The 27505-nt window shown below is 45.8% G+C and overlaps 2 protein-coding genes across 8 annotated transcripts in view; one reads left to right on the forward strand and one right to left on the reverse strand.

Moving 5' to 3' along the window:
- The window catches only part of exoc3l1 (exocyst complex component 3-like 1), a 51519-nt gene that overhangs the window by 1054 nt on the left and 22960 nt on the right, over window positions 1-27505 (reverse strand). For 4 of the 7 annotated variants that reach the window (XM_088297692.1, XM_088297695.1, XM_088297691.1 and 1 more), the window contains 4 exons: window positions 15273-15543; window positions 13013-13168; window positions 915-1048; window positions 1-792 (listed from right to left, as the gene is read on the reverse strand). The exon at window positions 1-792 is cut by the window's left edge and continues 1054 nt beyond it. In XM_088297692.1, coding sequence (XP_088153818.1) covers window positions 606-792; window positions 915-1048; window positions 13013-13168; window positions 15273-15543 — 748 coding nt within the window. In that variant the 3' untranslated portion in view covers window positions 1-605. Of the gene's footprint in view, window positions 793-914; window positions 1049-6874; window positions 7257-13012; window positions 13169-14212; window positions 15544-27505 lie in introns of those variants that run through there. The other 3 variants (XM_088297694.1, XR_015844010.1, XR_015844011.1) reach the window with 3 other exon arrangements.
- Window positions 16814-27039, forward strand: LOC148335944 (general transcription factor II-I repeat domain-containing protein 2-like). Its single transcript, XM_088297954.1, has 4 exons — window positions 16814-16877; window positions 18570-21873; window positions 26481-26630; window positions 26783-27039. The coding sequence occupies exons 2-4, from the start codon at window positions 20340-20342 to the stop codon at window positions 27037-27039; spliced, it is 1941 nt and encodes a 646-aa protein (XP_088154080.1). The 5' UTR covers window positions 16814-16877; window positions 18570-20339.

Consider the following 27505-nt stretch of genomic DNA (forward strand, 5'->3'; position numbering starts at 1 on the left):
GGGTATGTGGGAGGCTTTTCTCCGGGCACAGACAGAGCAGTCTAACACAAATTCACGGATATATTTGACAATGTTGGGCCACCAAAATGATCTTGGAAGTATAGTCAATTGCACATAGGTTAAAAAGGACTTACGGCATTGTATTCTGTTTTTTGTTTTACACAACGTCCCAAGTTTATTGGAATTTATACTTCAATAGTTCACAGAGTCTTTATCAACAAACAGAAAAACAATATGCAGAATTTTAATTGGAGTAAAGTTAATCTGCCTATAAATACAAGCACATTTATTTTTAAATTAAAACAACTTTTAAGTCAAGCAAAATGGAATGGATTGCGTTCAAATGGAGGTGCCACTGGAACACATAAATACATGTTCAGACAAGTTCAACATTTGATGATGGAATTTTTGAACGAGCTGGTCATTGTCTTGAACCCGTAGAACTATGAAGAAGGACTGTCCATCAAAAAACATATACTGTAGCTTTTTTGATTGTTTCAAAAAGTAACTAAAAATGTGTGATATGTAATAGAATCCTGCACACCAATATACATTTTACATTGATTCTTTGCTCTATTCAGAGACTACAGGTGCTAAATCAGTCATTATGCACATTTGGCGGTTGGCAGGCAGAAAGCCATGGCTGAAGGAGGTACTTGGATATCTGTGAAGATCGGACGGTATCCAGCTGGCAGAGGGGAGGTACTGTGCTGCAGAAGCTCCAGTACTGACACTCTTAAGTCCCTGGAGATGTCACCACGAATGTCCAGCAACACAGACACATGCTCTTCACTGGACAGTCAAAAGAGACGTACTGTAATTCATATAGTAGCTTTTCTGAGCATTCAAATTCATTTCTGAGGTGATTTCCTTTTGGTCTTCACCCATGATTGACGAAAGTAGGTGTTGCTGACCTGATGTCGGGATATTTTGTTGCAAGTCCCGACACCTCAAGAGGGAGCATGCTGGGGTCTTTGAGTTTGATGAAGTCAGCCAAGATTGGAAGCAGGTTTAATGGTTTCACTTCAAATAGTAAACCATCACCTTCCTATAAAGATATAGTGAACATAAGTAACAAACATGCTCACAAATGTGGGAGACAGGAATTGTCTTCAATCACGACCAGAACAACGTTTACATTTCCGTACTATACTTCCTAGTATGGCCACCACTCTCTGGTTCCAATTGATCACTGATTGTGTCACAATCTGGAAAAATGCTCCACATTAAATTTTCTTTTTCCTGATTAGGCTCACAGGTGAGCTGCAAGCTATTCCCCTGAGTATCTGAATTCAAATCTCACAAGGTAAGTTTTCTGCATGTCCTTACTTACATGCATCTACTGTTTTTTATCCAGGTTTTTAGTCATCCTTTTCATGTTTTGGTAAACTGCTTAAATCACTTACAGACAATAAACAGAGAGTACAACACAGGAAGAGAACCGTGTGAAATAATATTCCACAGCAAAAAGACATTGACAGATGGCTTCATCTATAGCCAGTGGAAATCCTCCACCTCAACCTAGAAATTGACCTACTGATTGGGACCAATGTTCCTAAAGCAATGGAACCAGAGGAGGTCATCAGGAGCGAGAATGATGGATTGTATACTGAGGAAAAAAAAAAATTATTGGATGGACAGTGAATGGAAAACTGAAGGAAGGAGACTACAAGGCTACATGTATGAGTATTACAAGTGTCATATCAGACAAGACATCACTGGCCAGACTAGACGAACTATGGAACCAAAAATATAAGTATGACTTCCCCGAAGCTAGCAAAAGTGAACAGTTAGAGATGTTAAAAGAGGATCTTCAGTTCATGGAAAGTGTGTCACCTGCCACCAGAATAGTTGATGGACATTACTGTAGCAAAAATAGGGGTCACTTGTAAGAGTGTATGTACTTAATAGCGGATTTTCACGGGTAACCTATCACATGCATGGTTGTTGGATAGATCGAGAACCCTGGACTCAAGCTAGTTGAAAAGCACATATATTGAATGTTAAAGAGAGAGTTTTGGATCCAGCTTAAGGACACTGTGTTCTGGACAGATGACATGGCTGTGTTGTTGTACATCTACAATGAAACTCCAAGAGTTTGCAAAATTGTTGCCACAGGGTTTCCACAATTTTGAAAGTATTCACAGTTTCATAATGGAGGCATGTAAATACTTGCTTAAACCCTGCTGATCATTGATCCAGATGACAGAAGTTGAGTCCTTCTTTTGGAGCAAAGCCTGGACCTCTGCAAAGCTAAGCATAGCGCTGCTCCCTCACAAGTCATGATTGAATCACAGGACACATTTGCACCTTCAACGTAAGGCCTGCGACAAGGCTCGCTGTAACCAACTTGTGATTTGATTGGCTATCGCAACTGTCTAGCAACTCTGAAAGCCCATTGTCTTGGACAGAATAGATGGCTGCACAATTGTATCTGAAGGCCTTGGATGAATAGTGCGTGGTGCTACTGGTATATATATATATATATATATATATATATATTTATATATGTATGCATATATATGTATATATATATATATATATATGTATATATATATACATATATATATATATGTATATATATATATATATATATTAGGGCTGGGCGATAAACCGAACATTTACCGTTACCGAAATGTATTAAAATGACCGACATCACTTTGCCCATGTCGGTAAATTCGGTGTCTAAAAAAAAAAGAGAAATAAGTCTTTTAATAATAATAATAATAATAATAATATTCCCTTTATTAGTCCCACAATGGGGAAATTCGAGATTCGAACCCAGGTCTCCTGGGGAGACTGGGTCCTGAACGCGGCGCCTTAGACCACTCGGCCATCCTGGCACTTTTCTGTCTGCGGCAATGTTTATGCCCCTTTAAGACGGCTACAGAGCGTGTCGTCACGTGACTCCACCCTTCTGAACAAGAATGTAAACAGAAGACGCGTTCGTAGCCGGCGATTCAAATCCAGAAGCGGCAGACACGGCTGAAGACAAAGTAACGTTAGTTGAAATCGTTCATGTAGCGCTTGTCCCGAAAAGAAATTCGACATCTGTCGTCTGGAAATGTTTTGGGTTCCATAAAGACGATGTTTAAGCAAAAGAACGTGAACTACAAAGTGCGTCGTAAGCACCAAAACAGCGCGTCCAACCTTTTATTTTTCACCACCCACAACACAACCATGCTGTTGACTTGGAGCTTGTGCTAAAAGTTCAAAGTGAGAAGCAAGGTTGGACAAGTGACAACATATAACGGAGGCTACACCATACGAGGGAACGTCTCAGAGGTGGACGCGATAGCCGAGCACATAGCTAAAGATATAGCTCCTCTAGTTACAGTGGAGCGCACAGGATTGAAACGCCTCATGAAAGTAGCCGACAAGAGGTACAAAAATATTTGTTGCAAACCGTACTTCCCGATATGGACAACATCGGGACGGGAGCGGAGACATGTCAAGCTTTTTGCATCCACATCCGACTTGTGGTCGAGTCGCAACATGGATCCCTGTTTGAGCCTGAATGTGCATGACATAGACAACAAGTGGCGACCGCGCACCAGAGTACTCGAGACGGCACATTTTCCTGATGAAGCACACTTGTTTATTTTGCATTGGCATTCCGTTGACATTTTATTTAGCATTTTGTTGACAGACGACTAGCTCCTTTGCACATGGCATTATTTATATTGTTTACAATATACCTTTACACAAATCTAGGCCTTTGCAAATGGCATTACAGCATCTCGGCACAATCTATATGCAGAAAAAGATTTTGTGAGAGGTACCCTTTTTCTCCTGTTCTTTGTGACATTGTTCAAATCATGCAAAGCAAGCTATTTGGAATGTTTATACAAATGATTTTTGTACTTTTGTTTTTCATTGAAAGTAATGTGTTCCAGTTGGTCAATAAAAAAAAAGCAGTTAATATGCATTTTCTGCATTTATTTTGATTTTGGTCCTCAAGGGGAATTTATCGTGCATTTATCATTATCGAGGTAAAATTGTCCAATTTATCGCGATATTGATTTTAGGTCATATCGCCCAGCCCTAATATATATATATATATATATATATATATATATATATATATATATATATATATATATATATATATACTTCGCACCTATATATAAATATATAGGTGCGAAGTAGCGGCACACCTTCAAAAATGCTTAAAAAAAAAATATATATATATATATATATAGAATAGAATAGAATAGAATAGAATAGAAATCCCTTTATTGTCATTGCACTCAAGTGTGCAACGAGATTAGAGGGCTCCCCTCTCCAGTGCAATACAACAATAATACAGACAAATATATAAATTAGATAAATAAATAAGAGAGTGCAATGGAATTTAGTACTGAATAGTGTATATACATATATATATATATATATATATATATATACATATACATATACATATACATATACATATATATATATATATATATATATATATATATATATATGGGTAGAGAGAGAGAGAGAGTGAAATTCATGTTATAACAAAAAAAATATTATTAAAACGTATTATTTTTTTATTCCCCAGCCATTATTTTTGTATTTATTCAATTACTTCTTTTTGTATTTATTTAATTACTTCGACTTTTACCTGCTGGTACGCAGTCCGGTGTGCCCTGTGAAATGAAAGGTGGCATTTTTCATTTATTTATTTATTCATTTATTCATTCATAACTGACAGCCTCGCGCTCCGCTCACGCACGCCGGTGTCGTGCCAAAGTACTTACCCCCTGCCAAAATCTGTATCCCCTGCGCGCACGCATTGACTGAAGGCGGCGCTGTCATGACCGCTTCCCAGCCGAGGCTGGAAAGCGGTGGAAGGTGGATCCTTAATCGCAGACTCAGGAGGAATTGATTGACAGGATGTTTATTGGAAGCCGTCAAGCAATACACAATAATCACTATGAAGCAGTATCTATAAATTTAGTAACCGCAAGGGTTCTATGAGTACAGCCGCCGGAGAGGCGAAACACAAAACGCTGGGAGACCGAGTCACTCCAGGAAAAAAATAAGGAATCAACAGAAAACGCTTGCAACGCAAGAAACCGAAAACAATGCTTACCACGAAAGGGTGAAGACAAAATCCAATTGAAAACGATAAACTTAAAGCGAGCCGAATAATAGCTGGTGAAATTCAAAACATGAAAACGCAAACAACAGAACAAGAGCAAATCGCGAGCAGAACAATCTGTGAACGAGAGCATGAGCAATAGCATGAGCAACGTGGAACAATAGTCCGACGCGGGTATGTCCGCGTCGGCTGCTTAAGTAGTCCAATGATTAATGTCTTAATGACATTCAGCTGTGGCGATCGGGAGCGCGTCTCGCTCGTGGCCGCTTCCCGGAGCGGAGCCGCCGGGCCACGCCCACTTGCTGGAGACGCCGCAGACGGATCGTGACAGTACCCCCCCCTCAAAGGACGCCCCTTGGCGGACCACCTGGCTTTGACGGGTTGGCGTTGTGGTAGTCGCGGAGCAGGTCTTGACACATGATCCAGGAACGGGGAATCCATTGCCGCTCCTCTGGACCGTAGCCTTCCCAGTCAACCAGGTACTGGAACCCTCTCCCCCTGCGCCTGGAGTCCAAAATCTCTCGGACGGTGTAGACCGGGTCGCCGTCGACGATCCTAGGAGGTGGCGGCGGGGCGGAGGGCGGCACGAGCGGGCAGGTAGGTGCAGGCTTGAGGAGCGAGACGTGGAACACCGGGTGAATCCTCATGGTGGGGGGCAGCTTTAACCGGACGGAGACCGGGTTGATCAACTTGTCGATCGGGAAGGGACCCACGAATCGCGGCCCCAGCTTGCGGGATGCTCCTGCCAACTTTAAGTCCCGGGCGGACAGCCACACTTGGTCACCGACCTTGTAAGCCAGGGCCGCGCGCCGGCGGCGATCAGCGATCTTCTGGTTGCGCTCGGCTGTTCGGGTCAGCGCCGCCCGCGCCTCCCTCCAGACCCGGTGGGCCCGCTTGAGGTGATGCTGAACCGAGGGGACTTCCTCGGCGCTGGCCTGCGTCGGGAACAGGGGGGGTTGATAGCCGTACGCGGTCATAAACGGTGACCTACCGGTTGCGGACGACACCAAGGTGTTGTGGGCGTACTCGATCCACGGGAGGTGGTCGACCCAGGACGCCGGCTGGTCGCAGCACACGCACCGGAGGGCTGACTCCAGGTCCTGGTTGGCCCGCTCTGACTGCCCGTTGGTCTGGGGGTGATAGCCGGAAGACAGGCTTGGGGTGGCCCCCAGGGACCGGCAAAAGAGCTTCCAGACGCGGGAAATGAACTGTGGCCCGCGGTCGGATACCAGGTCGTCCGGAATCCCGTGTAGGCGGACCACGTGCTGAACCAGAAGGTGGGCGGTCTCCAAGGCGGACGGCAGCTTGGGCAGGGCGATGAAGTGGGCAGCCTTGGAGAATCGGTCCACCACGGTGATAACGACCGTGTGGCCCTTGGAGGCGGGCAGTCCCGTTACGAAGTCCAGCGCGATGTTTGCCCATGGACGCGCCGGGACGGGGAGCGGCCGGAGCAGGCCCGCCGGTGGCTGGTGGGACGCTTTGCTGGCGGCACATGCGGGGCAGGCCTGGATGTACTGGGTGACATCGGTCTTGAGGGACGGCCACCAGAACCGCTGCCAGATCAGTCCTAGAGTGCGGCGAACTCCCGGATGGCAGGCCAGCTTGGACGCGTGTCCCCACTCGATCACCTCCGACCGGTGTTGCGTGGGCACGTACAGTCTTCCAGAGGGGCATCCCGCTGGGGCGCCGCCGTCCTCCTGTGCCTCCTGGATCCTCTGCTCCATTGCCCACTGCACGCCCCCCACCAACCGGTGGGCTGGCACCACGCTTGGAGGACCTTCCTCTTCCTCCCAGGGGTCGTGGATGCGAGACAACGCGTCGGGTTTGGTGTTCCGGACGCCGGGGCGGTAGGTCATGGTGTAGTTGAAGCGACTGAGGAGAAGCGCCCAGCGCGCTAGTCGGGGGTTGAGTCTCTTCATGAAGCGGATGTAGGATAAGTTCTTGTGATCGGTGAAGATGGTAAACGGTTCCTTGGTGCCCTCCAGCCAGTGCCGCCACTCCTGGAGAGCCAGAACCACGGCCAGAAGCTCCCGGTTGCCCACGTCGTAGTTCGCCTCCGCAGGTGTGAGTCGGCGAGAGAAGAAGGCGCAGGGGTGGAGTCGCTGGTCGACCGGAGACCGTTGGGAGAGGACAGCCCCCACTCCTGAATCAGAGGCGTCCACTTCTACAATAAATGGAAGATCAGAGTCAGGGTGGTGAAGCACAGGCGGGTTAGTGAAAGCCTCTTTCAGGCTCGTAAACGCTGCTTCAGCGATACCGTCCCATGTGAAGCGAGTCTTTGTGGACGTGAGGCGGGTGAGCGGCAGGGCCCGGCGGCTATAATCTTTAATAAATCGTCTGTAAAAGTTCGCGAAGCCCAGGAAGCGTTGGAGTTGTTTACGGGTGGCTGGCACCGGCCAGTCCACCACCGCACGAGTCTTGGCCGGGTCGGCCTTGAGCTGTCCATTTTCTACTATGAACCCCAGGAAGGGGACGGAGGCTTGGTGGAATTCGCATTTTTCGGCTTTTACAAAGAGCTTATTTTCGAGCAGCCGCTGCAGAATGGCGCGAACGTGCCGTTGGTGCTCGCCAACGGTGCGGGAAAAAATCAGGATGTCGTCCAGGTAAACGAAGCAACATGTGTTTAGCATGTCCCTCAGGACGTCGTTTATGAGCGCTTGGAATACGGCTGGGGCGTTGGACAAGCCGAAAGGCATAACTAAATATTCAAAGTGCCCTAGGGGGGTTTTGAACGCGGTCTTCCACTCGTCGCCCTCCCTGATCCGGACCAAGTGATAGGCGCTTCGCAGGTCTAATTTAGAAAAGATGGTAGCGGACTGTAAGGGGGCGAACGCGGAGTCCAGTAACGGCAGCGGGTATCTATTCTTGATCGTGATCGCATTTAACTCCTTGTAATCGACGCATGGTCGCAAGCTTTTATCTTTTTTTTCCACAAAAAACATACCCGCCCCGACCGGGGACGTGGAGGGACGAATCAGACCCGCGGCCAGCGATTCGGTGATGTAGTCTTTCATGGCGCCTTGCTCGGGCTGGGAGATCTTGTAAAGGCGAACTGAGGGAAGTACCGGATTCGGAAGGAGATCGATCGCGCAGTCGTACGGGCGATGTGGAGGCAAGGATTTGGCGCGCTCCTTGCTGAACACGGCGCGGAGGTCATGGTAAATTGCCGGCACGTTTTCGAGATTGACCGCTTTGTTCGGAGCTACATTAATTTGGCGGCCCTCTTCGGCCGACCGTAGGCAATGAGCGTAACAGAAAGGGCTCCAGCTTTGGATCGCTAGCCGACCCCAGTCGATGTCCGGGTTATGCGCCTTCAGCCACGGGATCCCTAGGACGACCGGGGCTGCTCTAGCCGGCATAACAAAAAACGAGCGCCTCTCTAGGTGGTTACCGGAAAGTTTTAGCGTTAGGGGCTCGGTTAACCGCCGAATGTCGGCTAACAAGCGACCGTCGAGGTCGCACAGCTTCTCGGACCGGTCGAGGTCCGTGACGGTGCACCCGAGTTGGCCGACTAACCCTGCATCTATGAAACAGTCATCCGCGCCCGAATGGATTAACGCCCGGACTTTAATGGTGGTGTTTCGACCTATGAGTTCCGCCTCCACCTCCAACCTCCGGGTGTTGCCGGGCTGGACCGGCCCGTTCTCTGGGACCTCAGGCTGCTCCTCTCGGGGGTTGGAGCACGCGGTGGAAGCGTCCGCGGACTCACAGCACTCCTCGCGGCGAGCGGGCGACCCTCGACGGTTGGCCCGACGGGGGCAGGCGACCGCTCGGTGACCCTGGAGACCGCAGTAGAAGCACGCCCCGGAGCCACGGCGTCTCTCTCGCTCCCGGTCGTCGAGGCGGCTGGCTCCCAGCTGCATCGGCTCGTCGGCTGGCAGTGGCTCGGGCACCAGGTAGCGGGGCGGCTCGTGGCGTCGCAGCTCCAACCCTCGCTCGCGGCGGCGCTCTCGCAGACGATTGTCGAGCCGGATGGCCAGGGTGATGAGCTCCTCCAAGGTCTCGGCGTCGTCTCGCGCCGCCAGCTCGTCCTTGAGGGCGGAACTCAGCCCTCTCCGGAACACCGTCCGCAGGGCGCAGTCGTCGAAGCCACTCTCGGCGGCGCGAACCCGGAAGGCGATTGAGTAATCCGCTACCGAACGGGAGCCTTGCGTGCAGTCCAAAAGTTCGGCTCCTGCTTCCTTTCCCCGAATCGGGTGGTAAAACACCCTCTCGAACTCCGCAATGAACGCGGGGAAAGAAGAGCGGACTTCCGGACGCGCGTTGCTCACAGCCATTGCCCAGGCGCTAGCTTGGCCAGTCAGGAGGCTCATCATGAACGCTACCTTCGCATTATCGTGAGCGTAAGTAAGGGGCTGCTGGTCAAAGATCAGCCGGCAATGATGGATAAAGGGGCCGCATCGGCCGGGTTCTCCGCCGTAGCGGTTGGGATGGGGCAAACTGGGCTCTCGGAATGGCATGCCCGCGACCGGTTGCCCGGTCTGGGCCGCCACGGGGGTCGGGGCGACAGGGGCTGCCAAGGTGCCCAGATGGGCACCGAGGCTCGTGAGCTGGTGGTTCAGCTGGCCGACCGCATCGCGGAGCGTCGCGAGTTCGGACGCCTGCTGCCCTATCATGCGTCCTTGACTGGCTATAGCTGAAAATACCTTCGCTGAGTCAGCGGGATCCATGGTCGGACTATTCTGTCGTGACCGCTTCCCAGCCGAGGCTGGAAAGCGGTGGAAGGTGGATCCTTAATCGCAGACTCAGGAGGAATTGATTGACAGGATGTTTATTGGAAGCCGTCAAGCAATACACAATAATCACTATGAAGCAGTATCTATAAATTTAGTAACCGCAAGGGTTCTATGAGTACAGCCGCCGGAGAGGCGAAACACAAAACGCTGGGAGACCGAGTCACTCCAGGAAAAAAATAAGGAATCAACAGAAAACGCTTGCAACGCAAGAAACCGAAAACAATGCTTACCACGAAAGGGTGAAGACAAAATCCAATTGAAAACGATAAACTTAAAGCGAGCCGAATAATAGCTGGTGAAATTCAAAACATGAAAACGCAAACAACAGAACAAGAGCAAATCGCGAGCAGAACAATCTGTGAACGAGAGCATGAGCAATAGCATGAGCAACGTGGAACAATAGTCCGACGCGGGTATGTCCGCGTCGGCTGCTTAAGTAGTCCAATGATTAATGTCTTAATGACATTCAGCTGTGGCGATCGAGAGCGCGTCTCGCTCGTGGCCGCTTCCCGGAGCGGAGCCGCCGGGCCACGCCCACTTGCTGGAGACGCCGCAGACGGATCGTGACAGGCGCGATGTTACTACGTTTGTTTTCATTGAAAGGCACGAAGAATGTATGAGTTTGTGTTTTTGATTTGCTGTAATTTAAACTAGGGTTTCCATAAAAGTGGCAGTCTTAGTCGGTGTGGTTTTCAGCACACCATTCGCTACAATTCAACACGTAGAGTAAGCGTTTGGCTCGGGGGGAATTACCTGCATTTGCATTAGTTAGACCAAAGAAATTTCGCAATCAATGAAGCTACCATAAAGTAATTTCAGTGATCAAAACACGATGAAAAGGGGAGAGGATGAGTGAAGTGGGCGATCGTGTTTCCAGCGAGATCAAATTAAGTGTCAACATACACATAGGTGGTATCCTGTTAGAGAACACGTAATTGTATTCCAATTGACTGATTTGTTTATTTTTTTATAACCACCGATAGCCGCGTCAAGAGTAGCAAAAGAATAAAAAAATAAATAAAGTCACTCGCGTTCTGCGTCGGAAAGTTACCAGGGGGGGACTGATTCTGGCAGCCTCTGCCACAATAAGTACCCCCCTCTAATCACAAAAATTGACCCCAACCATCAAGTGACTTATTCTGTGTACCTATTGGGTCATTTTGAGTATGTGTGGCAAATTTGAGCAGGATCCCTCTTTTCTAGGCAAAGATACCAGGGGGGGCTGCCAGAATCAGTCACCCCTGGTAACTTTCCTACTGCGTAAGTGGTCAATGAATGCACCTCGAGTCCGACGCAAAACGCGAGTGACTTTATTTTTTTATTCTTTTGCTACTCTTGACGCAGCTATCGGTGGTTATAAAGAATAAACAAATCAGTCAATTGGAATCCAATTACGTGTTCTCTAACAAGATACCAACTATCTGTATGATGCCACTTAATTTGATCTCGCTGGAAACACGATATAGCCCACGTCACTAATCCTCTCCCCTTTTCATCGTGTTTTAATCACTGAAATTCCCGTATAGTAGCTTCATTGATTGCGAAATTTCTTTGGTCTAATGAATGCAAATGCAGGGAATCCCCCCCCCCCCGATTTCGGCGCAGTCAAACGCTTACTTGACGTGTTGAATTGTAGCGAATGGTGTGCTGAAAACCGCACCGACTAAGACCACTTTTATGGAAACCGTAGTTTAAATGAAAGCAAATCAAAAACACAAAATCATACATTCTTCGTGCCTTTCAATGAAAACAAACGTAGTAACATCGCGCCGCCTTCAGTCAATGCGTGCGCGCTCCCGCGACAGGGGATGCAGATTTTGGCAGGGGGTAAGTACTTTGGCACGACACCGGTCCCGAACGAAACGGGCGGAGGTTGTTCCTCTACGGCTTGACTGCCACGCACGCACGCCGGCCGGTCTCCTCCGGAACTCTCGCAAGGCCCCGAGCGAGGCGAAATGTCGCTCTTCTCTGTCCACTCTCTTCTTCGCCCACGCTCTTCTTCGGCGCACGCCGGCCGTCTAACCGCTCCAGCGCCCCGTCGTGCCGCTCGGCGAAACTACAATGCCCCCGAATATTTTTTAGACCCGCGAAGCACTGAACCCGCGAAAGGTGAACCGCGAAGTAGCGGGGTTTCACTGTATATATATATATATATACATATATATATATATATATACATATATATATATATATATATATATATGTGCTCCGGTTTCCTCCCACATTCCAAAAAACATGCATGGCAGGCCGATTGAACACTCTAAATTGCCCCTAGGTATGAGTGTGAGCGCGGAAGGTTGTTCGTCTCTGTGTGCCCTGCAATTGGCTGGCAACCAGTTCAGGGTGCCGCCTACTGCCCAAAGATAGCTGGGATAGGCTCCAGCACCCCCGCGACCCTAGTGAGGAGAAGCGGTACAGAAGATGGATGGATGGATAAGCAGCTGAGACGTAGCTTGACTTATGGCACGGAGGTTGGCCTTAGCCAGTCAAACCTATCAACCTATATATATATATATATATATATATATATATATATATATATATATATATATATATGAAAATACCTGAGTCATTCCAGTTGCTTCATATCTATCAGAAAGAGACAAGTCAAGTGGAACATATTTTGACTTTCGATTCACCATGATAGTTCTGCTGGTATCTACTGTATATGTGTTTTACTTTGTGTTCTAACTTCCTGCTAATTTATATTACACCATATGGAAAGCGGTTTGTTACAGCTCCCGCTGTTGTGAAATGCGCTAGTTGTAGTGTATTGTATTGTATTGTATTATATTTGTTGTAATTAAATGCCATTGAGGGCAGAATGGTGGATGACCGGTTAGCATGTCTGCTTCACAGTTCAGAGAAGAACGGTTTGGTTCCGGCTCCGGCCTTCCTGTGTGGAGTTTGCATGTTCTCCCCATGCCTGTGTAGGTTTTCTTTGGGTACTCCAGTTTCCTCTCACATTCCTAAGACATGCCTGATAGGTTAATTGAACACTCTAAATTTTCATTAAGTCTGAGTGTGACCGCAGATGGCATGGTTGTTTGTCTGTGTGCCCTGCGATTGGCTGGTAACGAGTCCAAGGTATACCCTGCCTACTGTCCGTTGACAGGATTTAAATAAGGAAAAACATGAAAATTGCTGCATTATTGATAAGTAGAAGTATGATGAATGAACTGACCAAACCATGGAAAATTTCTCTAAACTGCTGGTCATCCTTGACCATTTGCTGAGTGAATTTCCTCCTTTCCTCAGCGCTGCGGCATATCAGCCTCTTCTGCATCAGTGCTTTGACATACTCCACCACCATCAACCACTGGGCTTCCTCCTGCAGACGCTGTACATACACAGAGCAAGATCATTAACTGTTTGCATGATACATTTAGTTAGGATGCAATCAATGAATGGGCCAAACGCTTATCAAGACTAATTTTTCTCTTATCCACTAATGTGGTGGACAGGTTCAGATTAACACAACCTATGTCTTCATTCTTGGAATAGACATTTTGCCATATGTTTGCAGGTTGCAAGAGGCACATTTTGTTTTGTTTTACGGTAGATAGTTTCTACGATTATTTGATAAATTATGGAATGATTGTGTGAATATGAAAAAGTCAACATTGCCAGGCAAAGCACAGTTCAGAAACCCCCTATGCTGAGGGCAATAAATGGACTATGTTTTCCCTCACTGTAGGGCCCCTGGGCCCTTCTCTGAAACTAGGCCCGGAGGTGGGGCGCAGGTGGGAACTTTGGCGGTCCAATTACCGGCTACAGAATCTGGCTCTCAGGATGTGGAACGACAGCTCTCTTGCAAGGCAAGAGCCTGAGTTGGTGTTCATGGTTGAGAAGTTCTGACTAGCTAATATGGCTTTCCGCGACGCACAGCTTGGGCTCTGGTACCAGTTCTCTTGAGGGGAGATGCACGCTCTTCCACTATGGAGTTGTTACCAATGAGAGGCACAAAGCAGGTGTGGGTACACTTATTGACTCCCATCTCAGTGTTTGTATGTTGGGATTCACCCGATGGATGAGAAGACACGTTTTTACTGTTTGTCCCTATTCCAAACAGTATCTGAGAACACACCCTTGTTGGAGTCCTTACAGGGGGTGCTGGAGAGCATTCCTGCTGGGAACACCCTCGTTCTGGCTAACCTCAATGCTCACATGGGCAATGAAGGAAAGCAAGGGCCTGATTGGGACAAATGTCTTGCCCCTCAAATACAACTCGAGTAGTGTTCTGTTATTACACATTTGAGTTTGTCATGCCATGTCCATAAAAAAACACAATGTTTGAATACAAGAATGTTGCATACTTGGCACCAAGACACGCAAGGCAGCTGACTGATAGTATGGTCGTATCATTGAAATTGTAGCCACATACCTTGAATATTTGGGTGAATAAAGGTTCAGAGCTGTCAGCCAATCACCACATGGAAGTGAACAAATGGCAGAGTCTACTGTCAGATAGATTTTCAACTCTCACCTTCAGCAGAACCTTGATCATATCCCTGGGAAGGTTGGGGTCATTGAGTCAGATTGGGCCACAGCTCCTTGCCCCGATGGGAGTCCGACTACAGACTTGGCCATGAAATGGCCGGTGCCTATAATGGCGGCAATCTCAAAAGCCATTTGTGGATATCGGCAGTGAGGGATGCTATCAAGCTGAAGAAATAGTCCTGTCAGTTTTTTTTGGCCTATGGGACTCTGGAAGCAGCTCCTCCACCACCTGGCAGCTAAGGAGGAGGTCAAAACTGTGTTGAGTAGGAATGGGGCACTGCTGACCTCCTCCTGCAATGTTGTAAGTAGGTGAGCCTCAATTCCGCTAATATGACTTCCAACACAGAAGGCTACGAGGAGTCTGCGGACATTGAGGTGAACTCTCCTATCTCTGAGGTTGAAGTCGACAAGGTGTATAAAAAGCTTGTCGTAGCAACTCCTCAGGGCTGAATGAGAGCCGCCTTGAGTTTCTAAAGGCTCTGGAAGTGTGGGTGCTGTCCCGGTTGACACATAGACAAAATTTCTAGTCGGGTCTCTACTTTTTGCTGAAGACATGACTGTGCTTTCAAAACTAGGTAACAAAATGAACTTGTTCATCCATTAAAAAAAAAAGTAGCACCCAAGTGATTATGTGAAAAGCATAAAAATCCCAGCAGTCAGCACAGCCTGTCACTGCTACCAGCACTCGTAGCTACTAATGGTGGAGCAGCTACTGGACGAAAGGAGCAATCAATCATGTCAACTTGATTATTTCGGTGGTTCACAACATGGAAAACTAGCTATTCTGTAAGGTTATTAAAGACGATACATATTTGAAAGTAGACTAAATGTTAAAACAGCATATAGAATATAAAAAATGGAAAATTAAAGTATAAGTCAGTGAAATGGCTTCTCTAAGCTAAGTAAGCTAAGTGTGGCGCCATCAGAGCAATGGCTGCTAAGACCTGTCGGCACGGGGGTTGAACATGGGTGTACAGGTCCAGATGATACTCCAGGATGTGGCAGAGTTTGGCAGTGGGCTCTCCCTGGACTAGCCAGGGCTGTGTCAGCAGGCCAGTGAGGAATGGCTTTAGGTCCAGAAGGAGCTGATCTATTACTATACGACAAGCCCTTCGTACTGCTCGATCCAGACCTGCCAATGGGTTGGGAGGAGCCCGTGAGAACTGTCCTGTTTTGCAGGATGACTGTTGCTGCTGAAGGCTCTCAGTAGATTTTCTGTATGGAATATTAGAGAAAAACATTTGAGGGATGACACATTTTCCAGAAGCCTGCAATGAAAAAATAGAGTCGTGAGAGTATACCGTATTCCATTTTTAATTTTGTATCTACTTTTTGTCATATGTTGAGTAACATTACAAGAGGGAGGGCATTTTATCATACAGCAGATATAAAAAGACTATGCACACCTGTTTAAATGCCAGGTTTTTGTGATATAAAAAAAAAAAAAGAAAATCAACAAAAGTCCAAGGTAATGCATTTCAAAACTATTCTCACCATTAATTGTGACCAAGACCTCACACTTAAGCAAAACCTCATCACAATAACAGATTTCCCTTTCCACAGGACAACTAGGACTTAGAATAGTTTTCCGGCCCTTAACAGTCATGACCGACTCTCTTAGGGTTAGAACTTTCCGTGATCTCCACTTGCAGTAAAGCAGCCACCCAAAGATTTGGAAGTTAATTAAACCAATGTCGAGAATTAGGCATTTAGGTTCTCACTGCCCTTATTTTAAAGCGCCAGCCCAGTCTAAGTCAGCCCTGAGCTCTATCGAATAACTTTCACAGAAATAAAGCTAAGTTCTGAGTGTGCTCTTTTTTTGATGCAGCTCTTTCTCTAATGATCCAGTGCACTTATCAACTCACCTAAACTATTTTAGCCATCCTTGGTAGGACCGCCAGTAGTCGTTTTTATCTCTAAATAACCTAAGTAGTGTTATATGTTCTATATTGACAAGAGTGATCTTATAGTTGACCTGTTCAATCACTAAGCGAACTTGGTGGAATAGAAATAAAATTGGGGCCCCGCTCTTTGAGTTAAGAATGATCTTCAATAGTCAAAATGAAGAATCAAAAAAAGTAGGTGAGTAACAACAGCTCAATCACATAACATTCAAAATATCAGAATGCCAAATAGAAACTGTTAATATAGTTGAACCAATTCCGTAACACTTAAATAATGAGTATAGACTAATAAACATTAGCTAAGCATTTGCAAATACAGAAGTTATCATTTATAAAGCATGTTTCTGACATGAATAATCATTTGCATATTGTTTGTTAATACAACTATAATTGCTGTACTACTAATAAATAAATAGTAGTATTAATAAAATATTCATAAAGAATTGGTAAATACTGTCATGTCATGTCATTATCCACACCGCTTATCCTGTACAGGGTCGCAGGAGGGTGCTGGAGCCTATCCCAGCTGACTACGGGCGAAAGGCGCACTACACCCTTATCTGGTCGCCAGCCAGTCACAGGGCAGACATAGACACCGTGGGACCTGAGTGGGAACTGAACCCACGCTGCCCGCACACAACTCGGGTGAGTGTACCACTACACCATCAGTGACCCTTGGTAAATACTGAGTTTATGTAAAGCATGTTTCTGACATGAATAATCATTAGTACGCAGTTAATAAACAGCGACAAATGTTTACTCATTATTAATGAGCTCATCCATAACATGCTTAATGATTGCATTTTCATCCTATTATTGGCAGATTCAACATTACTAGATTATGTATTACATAATTTAAGGTATTTCGAAAGCGTATGAAAATGACAAAATGCATATTCCGTTGAGTTCCAAATGTTGACGGCTAAAAGTGGGTGGGATGAAGGCAGCTTTAGTTGTGTTGTTTTCCCGTAATCTGTTGGAGGACGTTCAGGATCCGTTGGGGAGGAGTTAATTTCTATAGCTATAAAACGGGATAATTGTCTGAGAGAACAGAGGAGAGATTAAGCAAGTAGACACCATCATCATGTCTTCATTCTCGGGTCCTTCTTATTGCCCCATTTGAGAATTCAGTCACCAAACCTCAGCTTTTGCGCTACCCCCAGAGGAACCTATGCTACTCGGCCCAACTCGTCTGACCCCAGGAGAATGCCAGAGGAAAGTGTAAGACAAGCTGTGCTTTTTTTGTGGACAGTTGGTTGTTTAATGTCCATCATGACCAAAAGACTAGACTCATCAGGGATGGAGATCACACTGGTGAGCCAAACTTCTTCCCCCGGCTTTCCTTCCCGTCTCATTCTCACTGCCGGTTTTACATACAACTCAAATAACACCCGCCTTCATCTTCTCATGGATTCTGAAGCAGATGATAGTTTCGCAAATCAAGCCTTTGTGAAGGAGGATAACATTCCCCTGGAAGCTCTTGCTGTTCCTAAGATGGTAGAGGGTGTAGATGGTAGATTCATGTTACGCTAAAGAAGGAGAAGCCAAATAGAAAGTGCTCAGGGGCACAAAACCGAAAAAGAAAGAGGAAGATAGATTATGCAGGCATGAAAAACAACTTTTCAAATTGGTTAAAAGAAGGTAGGTAAGTTGCAATGTGTCAGCGTAGTAAGTGCCACATATGGCTCAATGAAACATTCAATAAAAGTTTTAAATAAGTGTAACCTTCCCCAAAAAATTGTATTTATAGGCTACATATAAAAAATGAAATCTATTATTATATTATTATTATTATTATTATCATTAAATAAAATTTGCCTGGTATGTGGCTGCATGCCCCCCAGAAAGTAGGTAGTTGCACCCCTGGGAACAGGGATGTTGCTCGACACAATAGAGCGTGTACCGGTCTGTGCCTCTCAGTCCACACACAAGGCGCGTGGCATTACAGGGCGCTTTGTCTGTTTTGTGGCACATTTGGGACTTTAACTCATTCACTGCCAGCACAGGTAAAATGAACGTACGTCTATATCCGTCAATGGTAGCGAATGAGTTCAAGTGTGCCTTATGGTTGTGAAAATATGGTTAAATGCGTTAAATACAAAAATAGCACCCACAACTGACGCTGCGCCCTTTGATACGGTACGTTTTTTGACCGTGAAAATACAGTACATCACTGACTCTCTGGCTTCTGGTCTAATCCATCTGCCGTCATCTCCCGGAGGGGCAGGATTTTTCTTTGTAAAAAAAAAACAAAAAAAAACAAATTGGCTTCAACCGTGTATAGTCTTTCAGGGTCTGAACAACAGAACGGTCAAGAATAAGTACTTTTCACCCCAGGTACCCCACCCCGTGGCAGGCAGGAGGACTGACGGACGTCACTTTCGGCGCGACTGGACGTCACTTTCGGCGCGACATCTTTTCCTCCGCTTTTATCCACCGGGCGAGTAAACACAACTATGGTTTCTTGCACCACCACATGCAACACTTGCACCATTCTCATGGAAAGACTCTCCCTGCTAGAGGGACGTGTCCGCCAGCTAGAGCAGAGTAATGTGGTAAGCGTAAACGTGGCGGACACGACTGTTAGCACGGGTTGTAGCCAACCTGCTAGTCCGGTTAGCATTGGCCGTAAACGGCTTGTTAATCGCGGTGAGCCTGTTAAGACACATAGCAGTTCCATTCCACCTCGGTCTCATGGCTCCCGCACCTTAGTGATAGGTGACTCCATTACCCGCAACATTAAGCTTGAAAATCCAGCCACAGTAATGTGTATTCCTGGGGCCAGAGCACCCGACATAGAAGCTAATCTTATGGAGCTAGCGCGCAAGACACCTAGACACCAGCGCAGTGCAAACAACGCTAGCTTTTCAGATATAGTGATACACGTTGGCTCCAATGACATTAGGATGAAGCAATCAGAGATCACAAAGAAAAACATAGCAAGGACTTGTGATCTCGCCAGAAAGATGAGTCGGCATCGAGTAATTGTCTCTGGCCCCTTGCCTGCGAGAGGCAATGATGAGAGGTTTAGTAGATTATTCTCGCTAAATAAGTGGCTGGCTAGTTTTTGTAGTGAGCAGGGACTGCAGTTTATAGATAACTGGCCTTCTTTCTGGGGCCAACCCGACCTGCTGAGGATGGACGGCCTTCACCCTAACTGGGAAGGCGCCATCACTCTTTCTAGAAACATAGATTATTGTTTGAGCCTTCCATGACTATTCATATTAGAGCAGGTCGGGCTGCAGGTGAATAGTGAGCCTGTAAGGAAGGGTATGGAGTCTGTAAGGCTAGAGCTAACTAGCGCTATGCTAGACTTAGACAACACACATAGCTTTTCTTCTAGATTTGAGCGCTACACACCATACGCTGTTACATCTCATACTGATATAATTTCTACTGAGGTGGCAATACATGATGGGTTTAAGCATTCCTCCTCGGTCGGTTTTATTGACGACGAGCCGTTCTCTCAAAATAATAGCACTCGAAAGCTGGTAAATAACTATCGGATTCCGACCGTCAGAATTTCTCGCCGCGTTTATAGTTGCTCGAGGTACAATCCGGGACCTAGGCAAGGCAATCTCCTTAATATTATGACCAGGAGTCCTGTTGCGCGGAATAACTTAGATAGACCTATTTTACTGAAACTCGTTTTTTTAAATATTAGATCGCTTTCATCGAAAGCCTTGTTAGTTAATGACCTTATTAGAGACCATAACATGATTGGTCTTTGCGAGACCTGGTTAAAACCGAATCAGTTTTTACCGCTAAATGAGGCTTCGCCTCCAAACTTCGTGAGCTCGCATGTTGCGCGCCCTCAAAAGAAAGGCGGGGGTGTAGCCCTCATTTCCGAATCTAACCTAAAACTTAGTCCTCGTTTTAGCAATTCCTTTAAAACAGACATGTCCAAAGTCCGGCCCGGGGGCCAAATGCGGCCCGGGGTCAAACTTAATCCGGCCCGCAGCCTCTGTAATAAAATTAATACATTCTGGCCCGCACATATACAGTACTGAGTGCGCGCTCTTCCTAACTGCTGTTCTTAATTTACCCACTAGAGGCAGTATCACTACAAGGCATCAGCCCGGGTGACCTTTACCCCCAATTTATAAAATGGCGACAATAAACAAAAAAAGGAAAGTTGACTGCGAGGGTCGACGCTTCAAAGATGTGTGGAAATTGGACTATTTCTTCACAGAAATACGTAACAACTGTGTCTGTCTCATTTGCAAAGAGACCGTGGCTGTTTTTAAAGAGTTCAATGTCAAACGACATTACCAAACGAAACACGCTGACATGTATGACAATTTGACCGGGGAGGAACGCAGCAAGAAATTGGCGCAACTTGAAGCGGGTTTATTCTCACAGCAGCAGTATTTTGCAAGAGCCCGAGAGTCAAATGAGAATGCCACGAAAGCTAGCTACGAGGTAGCAACACTGATCGCGAAGCATTGCAAACCTTTCACCGAGGGTGAATTTATCAAAGACTGCATGATGACTATGACGAAGAAAATATGTCCCGAGAAGCAGCAAGAGTTTGCCAAAGTTTGCCTGGCACGTAACACCGTAGCACGCAGGATTGAGGAAGTGTCGTCAGACATCAAAAGACAATTGGGGGTCCAAGGAAAGGAGTTTGATTTTTTTTCGCTGGCTTGCGACGAAAGCACAGACGCCTCGGACACTGCCCAGTTGCTTATTTTTTTGAGAGGAGTGGACAATGAAATGAACGTTACTGAAGAACTACTTGACCTGCAGAGCCTGAAAGCCCAAACGAGAGGAACAGACCTATTCTCTTCTGTTTGCGCTGCCGTGGATGACTTAAAACTCCCGTGGAATAAAATTTCTGGGATTATTACGGACGGCGCACCATCCATGGCTGGCGAACGAAGTGGATTAGCGACACTAATATGTAACAAAGTAAGTGAAGAAGGGGGTAGCGCTGTAAAACTCCATTGCATCATTCATCAGCAAGTTCTGTGTGCCAAACATCTCCAATACGAACATGTTATGAAACCGGTGATAAAGGCTATTAACTATATTCGCTCCAGAGCGCTATGCCACCGCCAGTTTCAACAGTTTCTCAGCAATGTTCATGCAGAATATGGAGATGTTGTCTATTTCACTGACGTGCGATGGCTTAGTCGGGGTTCTGCACTGTCGCGCTTCTACTCTCTTAAGCAGCAAATCTGTGAGTTTTTGGCTGAAAAGGGACAACCTATACAAGAACTAAGTGACCCCATGTGGCTAGCTGATTTGGGTTTTCTAGTTGACATTACAAAGCACCTTAATGTCCTGAACACCAGTCTCCAGGGACCAGACGGAGTCATAAACCAACACATCAAAGCCTTTGGAATCAAGCTCAAACTGTTTGAAAGACACCTGTCGCAGACCCAGCCCAATACTGCACATTTCTCAGCGCTGCAAGAAATCATAATCAGATTCCCAGAGAGCAATATCAGTGCACAAACGAAGAGGTACGCATCAGATATGAAATCTTTGGCTGAAGAGTTCACACAACGCTTTCGGGATTTTGCAGTTATTGAGAAGGACATCGCTCTTTTTTCATCACCTTTCTCCATGGACACAGACAATGTTCCAGCCCATTTACAGCTGGAGCTCATTGAGTTGCAGTGTGACGCCGAGAGCCGTAGCCAGCAACTTTCTCTTGCCAACTTTTACAGAGAGCTGGATAAAGGCAGGTTTCGAGAGATTCGAGAGTTTGCTAAGAAAATGTTGAGCTTGTTTGGGTCGACGTATTTGTGTGAAAAGACATTCTCTGTAATGAACTTAAATAAGAGTCGTCTGAGGACACGGCTCACAGACTCTCATCTGCGAGACATCTTGCGCATTAATACTTCTGCCTTTGAGCCAGACCTGGCCTTTGTGCTGCAGTCCAGATCTCAGTATCACCCGTCACATTAATGCAGGCAAGTCATTTGTCATTAAAATAACTGACTTAATTTTGTTTTGTTCAGTCACAAATTCAGACAAGTTGTCGGTTTTCATTCCAGAATAAAATTTTCAATCAACATTTATATTTGATATGTCATATATATCAAATTAGTCCTGCACTTGTGGTAATCATTTCTGTTTTTCAAAAATTCTGTGGACATTGAACTCCCATGATGATAATATAATTCATGTTCATAATATAATTCATGTTCAAATATTATTTGCACTCAAGAGTATAATTACTTCTGTTTAAGAATAAAAAGCTAAGCAAATATTCAATTGCATGTGATGTTCATATTTAAAATGAACCAAAATACATGTTTGATGGTTTAAATGCAAATAAAAAAGCAAAATGTGAAACACAGAATCGCTTGCTAAAATGTGTTTGAATATATTGTTGTTTATGCAGTGAATGTCAGCCGAGGTCGGCCCCCCGCACATTTTGCAACTTCAAATCCGGCCCGCTTTGCAAAAAGTTTGGACATCCCTGCTTTAAAACATTTGAAGTTCTCATTATGCGATCCTCAGCCGAGCTGCCATTTTATCTTGCCGTTCTTTATCGTCCACCTGGCTCTTACTCAGGCTTTTTAGATGAATTTTCTGAATTCGTAGCTGATTTAGTAACTCATGGGGATAATATACTTATCATGGGCGACTTCAACATTCATATGAATCTCCCGTCGGAACCACTTACCGTGGCGTTTCGGACAATCATTGATATGTTTGGTATTAACCCGAGGCTTAGCATCTTCAAAAATAATTGTATTACCATATACCAGTGCTATATCTGACCATTACTTTATTAAATTTGAAGTCTTGGCTCACTGTCATCGTTCTGACCATAATCAGAATTATAGCAGCCGTAACATTAGCTCCTCAACCACCGTTGCGTTCTCTGAGCTACTCCCTTTAGCAACTGCTTCGTTTCCTAATTATATTGGTACGATTGATGATCTCACAAACAACTTTAATGTCGCTTTGTTAAATGCGCTTGACTCCGTCGCGCCTTTAAAAACTAAAACTCGTCCAAAGAGGCTTACTACGTGGTTTACAGAGGAAACGCGCATACTGAAACGATCTTGTAGGAAGCTTGAGCGCAAATGGCGTGCGACCAAACTTGAGGTCTTCCGTCAGGCATGGTGCGATAGTTTACTAATATACAAAGAAGCGCTTGATCTAGCCAAAACTAATCATTATTCTAGATTAATTGTCTTACATAAAAACAACCCTAAATATTTATTTGATACCGTAGCAATGCTAACGCAACAGCGACCAACCTCGGATAGCTCTTCCTATTCAGCTCACGATTTTATGCAATTTTTTACTCAGAAGATAGAATGTATTCGTGATGAGATTAAAGACACTGTTCTTAAAATTCCGTCGAATTCCGCGACAAATGGTGTTAATAGGGACATTCGGGCTGATAACTGTCCGATAACCTTATGTCAATTTAAAAAAATATCTCTTGAGAGCCTAACAAAATTGGTTAGTGCGGCAAAACCGACAACTTGTGTGCTCGATCCGCTTCCTGACAAACTAATTAAAGAACTGTTTACGACCCTCGGACCGTCTGTTTTAAATATAATTAATCTATCACTTACCACGGGTGTAGTACCAGCAGCTTTTAGGACCGCCGTTATCCGACCGTTACTTAAGCAACCAAACTTTGACCCAGAGAGTCTCAACAACTATAGGCCGGTTTAAAATCTTCCGTTTATTGCAAAAATTCTTGAAAAAGTCGTAGCGCAACAACTTAATGAATATATGACTGCTAATAATCAATTTGAACCTTTCCAATCGGGTTTTAGAGCCGACCACTCTACTGAGACGGCCCTTGCTAAAGTTACTAATGATCTTCTCATAGCTATGGACGCCGACACCTCATCAATATTACTCTTACTCGATCTTAGTGCCGCTTTTGATACAGTTGATCATAACATATTATTAAAACGCCTTGAAACGTGTGTTGGCATTTCAGGTTCAGCGCTTTCTTGGTTTAATTCGTATCTGTCGGAGAGGACGCACCGTGTAATTCATGGCAATACGACTTCGGATCTTTGTAAGATCACATGTGGAGTTCCGCAGGGATCGGTACTTGGACCTCTATTGGTTAGCATCTATATGCTACCGCTTGGTGATATTATACGGAAATATAACATTAGTTTTCACTGTTATGCTGATGATACGCAATTATACATGCCGTTGGATATAACGAATCCGCGCGACTGCTATAAATTAGAGGCGTGCCTTGCCGAAATTAAACAATGGATGTCTTTCAATTTTTTGCGTCTTAACTCAGATAAAACCGAGATGCTCATCATTGGACCAGCGCGTCATCGGTACCTTTTCAAAGACACCACTCTGAATATCGATAAATGTAATATTATCCAAAAGGATTCAACAAAAAATCTCGGTGTTATATTTGACGCAACTATGTCATTTCAAATGCACATTAAAAATATTACTCGAACTGCGTTTTTTCATCTGCGTAACATTGCTAAAATTTGCCCAATTCTATCAACGTGTGACGCGGAAATCGTAATCCATGCGTTTGTTACGTCTCGCCTCGACTATTGTAACGCTTTGCTCTCGGGTCTCCCCATGTCTAGTATTAAAAGTCTGCAGTTAGTTCAAAATGCAGCAGCTAGACTCTTAACTAAGACGAGAAAGTTTGATCATATTACCCCGATATTAGCCAATTTGCATTGGCTTCCGGTCCACTTGAGATGTGATTTTAAAGTTCTGCTACTTACTTTTAAAATATTGCACGGCTTAGCACCTTCTTATCTCGTTGACCTCGTGGTACCATATGTTCCGTCCCGAAACCTTCGCTCACAAAATGCTGGTCTTTTAGTGATCCCGCGAGCCAAAAAGAAGTCCGCAGGTTCGAGAGCGTTCTCTATTCGGGCACCAATGCTTTGGAATGCACTACCCTCAGATATTAGAGGCGCCACTTCAGTAGAAATGTTCAAAACACTATTAAAGACGCATTTATACTCTTGTGCATTTAGCTGAAATATTTGTTGGCCTGTTTACTGCCGCTTTTTTTTTTCTCTTTTGTTTTCTTTTCTGCCCCCTTTTCCCCCGGCTGGGGGATTAGGTGACGGTGACCCACTAGGGAGTTTAAGGCATTGACCAACTGGGCATGCACCTGTTCCAGTGATGTCGTCTTCCTGCAGCGCGACATTTGATCAATTTATTTATATACTTTAGCATCTAATTTAATTATTTGTTGGCCTGTTTACTGCCGGTTCTTCTCTTTTCTTCCCCCTCCTTCCCCTGCTTGGGAATTAGGTGATGGGGACATGCTTTGAAGATTACGGCACTGACGAACCGGGAAGGGACCTGCTCTGCCGAAGTCGTCTTCATGCAGCGCCTTTTCTGATTTCCTTATATTTCAGCACTTCATTGAACTACTTGTTGGCCTGTTTGCTATTTCTGTTCTTTCTTTTCTGTTCCCAATTCCCCGAATTAGGTGATGGCGATTCACTTGGAAGTGGCTGTACTGAATTTACACCAACTGACTGGTACAAGATCGAAGGCTCATCTTCGGATATGCTGCCATGGATATTACGGCCCTGGATGAGGACCCACTTCACTGAAGTCATCTTCCTGCAGCACTTCATTCAATTGACTCTTATTTTATCTCATCTATTATTGCATAGCATCATTGTATGTGTCAAATGTTGCCCAGTTGGCATCCATTGCAGCCTGGTCATCCTGGAAGGGGGATTCCCCCATCTGTGGTCCCTTCTCAAGGTTTCTCACCTTTCCCCTAATGAGGTTTTGTGAGTTTTTCCTTGCCCTCCTGGGGGTTAAGATCGGGGATGTCGATTGTGGCTATGTAAAGCCCTTTGAGACTGTCTGTGATTAAGGGCTATACAAATAAAAATGACTTGACTTGACTTGACTTTCACCTCTCATTGATCCCTCCTTTGAGCCTTTTCATCGTGCCAAAATCTTTTTTGAGTTAGACCTCCGAAAGGCTTACCACCTCATTCATATCCGTAAAGGTTGGGAATGGAAAGTGGAAGACCGCTTTCAACACTCCCCTCGACCATTTTGAGTATCTGTTCATGCCCTTCAGCCTCACTAACGCCCCTGCAGTGTTCCAAAGACTTATGAATTAGCTTTTTCATGACATGGTGAACCGCTTTGTTTTCATCTATTTAGATGATACTCTTATCTTTTCCCGTTCCCACAAGGAGCATTGAAAGCATCTTAAGTTGGTTCTTTAGAGACTCCTTGAAAACAGATTATACGTCAAGCTGGAGAAATGCAAGTTCCATGTCCCCTCTGTAGGCTTATTGGGTTTCATCATCCCCAAGGGTCAGCTTAAGCCTGACCTGGTTAAGATTGAAGCAGTTGCCAGTTGGCGTCTCCCAGCAACCACAAGGAGTCAACAGTTCCCAGGCTCTGTGAACTTTTACCGCTGTTTCATCTATGACTACAGTAAGGAAGCAGTTCCATTAACTCAAGTTACCTCCACCAAGTCCCCTTTCTGTTGGACACTGGAGGCGGACAAAGCTTTTATAAAACTCAAATCACTATTCACGAGCGCCCATATGCTCAAGCACCCAGACCCTTCCCTGTGTCCGACACAGGAGTGGGAGCCATGTTGTCCCAGAGGCATTCAGACACCCACAAGTTGCAACCCTGCCCCTTTTTCTCACAGCGGCTCAGTCCAGCAGAGAGGAACTATGATGTGGGAAATCATAAATTGCTGACGGTCGTGTTGGCGCTGCAGGATCGGAGTCACTGGTTGGAGAGTTTGCAAATACCCTTCCTCGTTTGTACCGACCACAAGAATCTCTCATACCTACAGTCCGCTCGACGTTTCAACGCTGGTCTTTGTTGCTGATCAGGTTTGACTTCTCTCTAGCTTACCGCCCAGGTTCCAAGAATATTAAGGCCGATGCGTTTTCAAGAATGCACACACCCACCTCAAGTATGGAAGATCCGGATCTGATTCTCTCCCCTGCCTGCTTTGTGGGTGCGGCAACCTGGGAGATTGAGTTGGTTGTCAGAGAGGCCAACTGGTTAGGACGATGGCCTCACAGTGAGAGACAACAGCGGTCGTGGGTTCAATCCCGGCTCCGGCCTGCCTGTGTGGAGTTTGCATGTTCTTCCCGTGCCTGCGTGGGTTTCCTCCGGGTACTCCGGTTTCCTCCCACATTCCAAAAACATGCATGGCAAGATGATTGAACACTCTAAATTGCCCCCAGGTATGAGTGTGAGCGCGGATGGTTGTTCGTCTACGTGTGCCCTGCAATTGGCTGGCAACCAGTTCAAGATGTACCTCGCCTACTGCCCGAAGATAACTGGGA

This window comes from Idiotropiscis lumnitzeri, chromosome 6, assembly GCF_059441095.1.
Source record: "Idiotropiscis lumnitzeri isolate Australia: NSW breed Sydney's pygmy pipehorse chromosome 6, RoL_Ilum_1.0, whole genome shotgun sequence".
NCBI classification, from domain to species: domain Eukaryota; kingdom Metazoa; phylum Chordata; class Actinopteri; order Syngnathiformes; family Syngnathidae; genus Idiotropiscis; species Idiotropiscis lumnitzeri.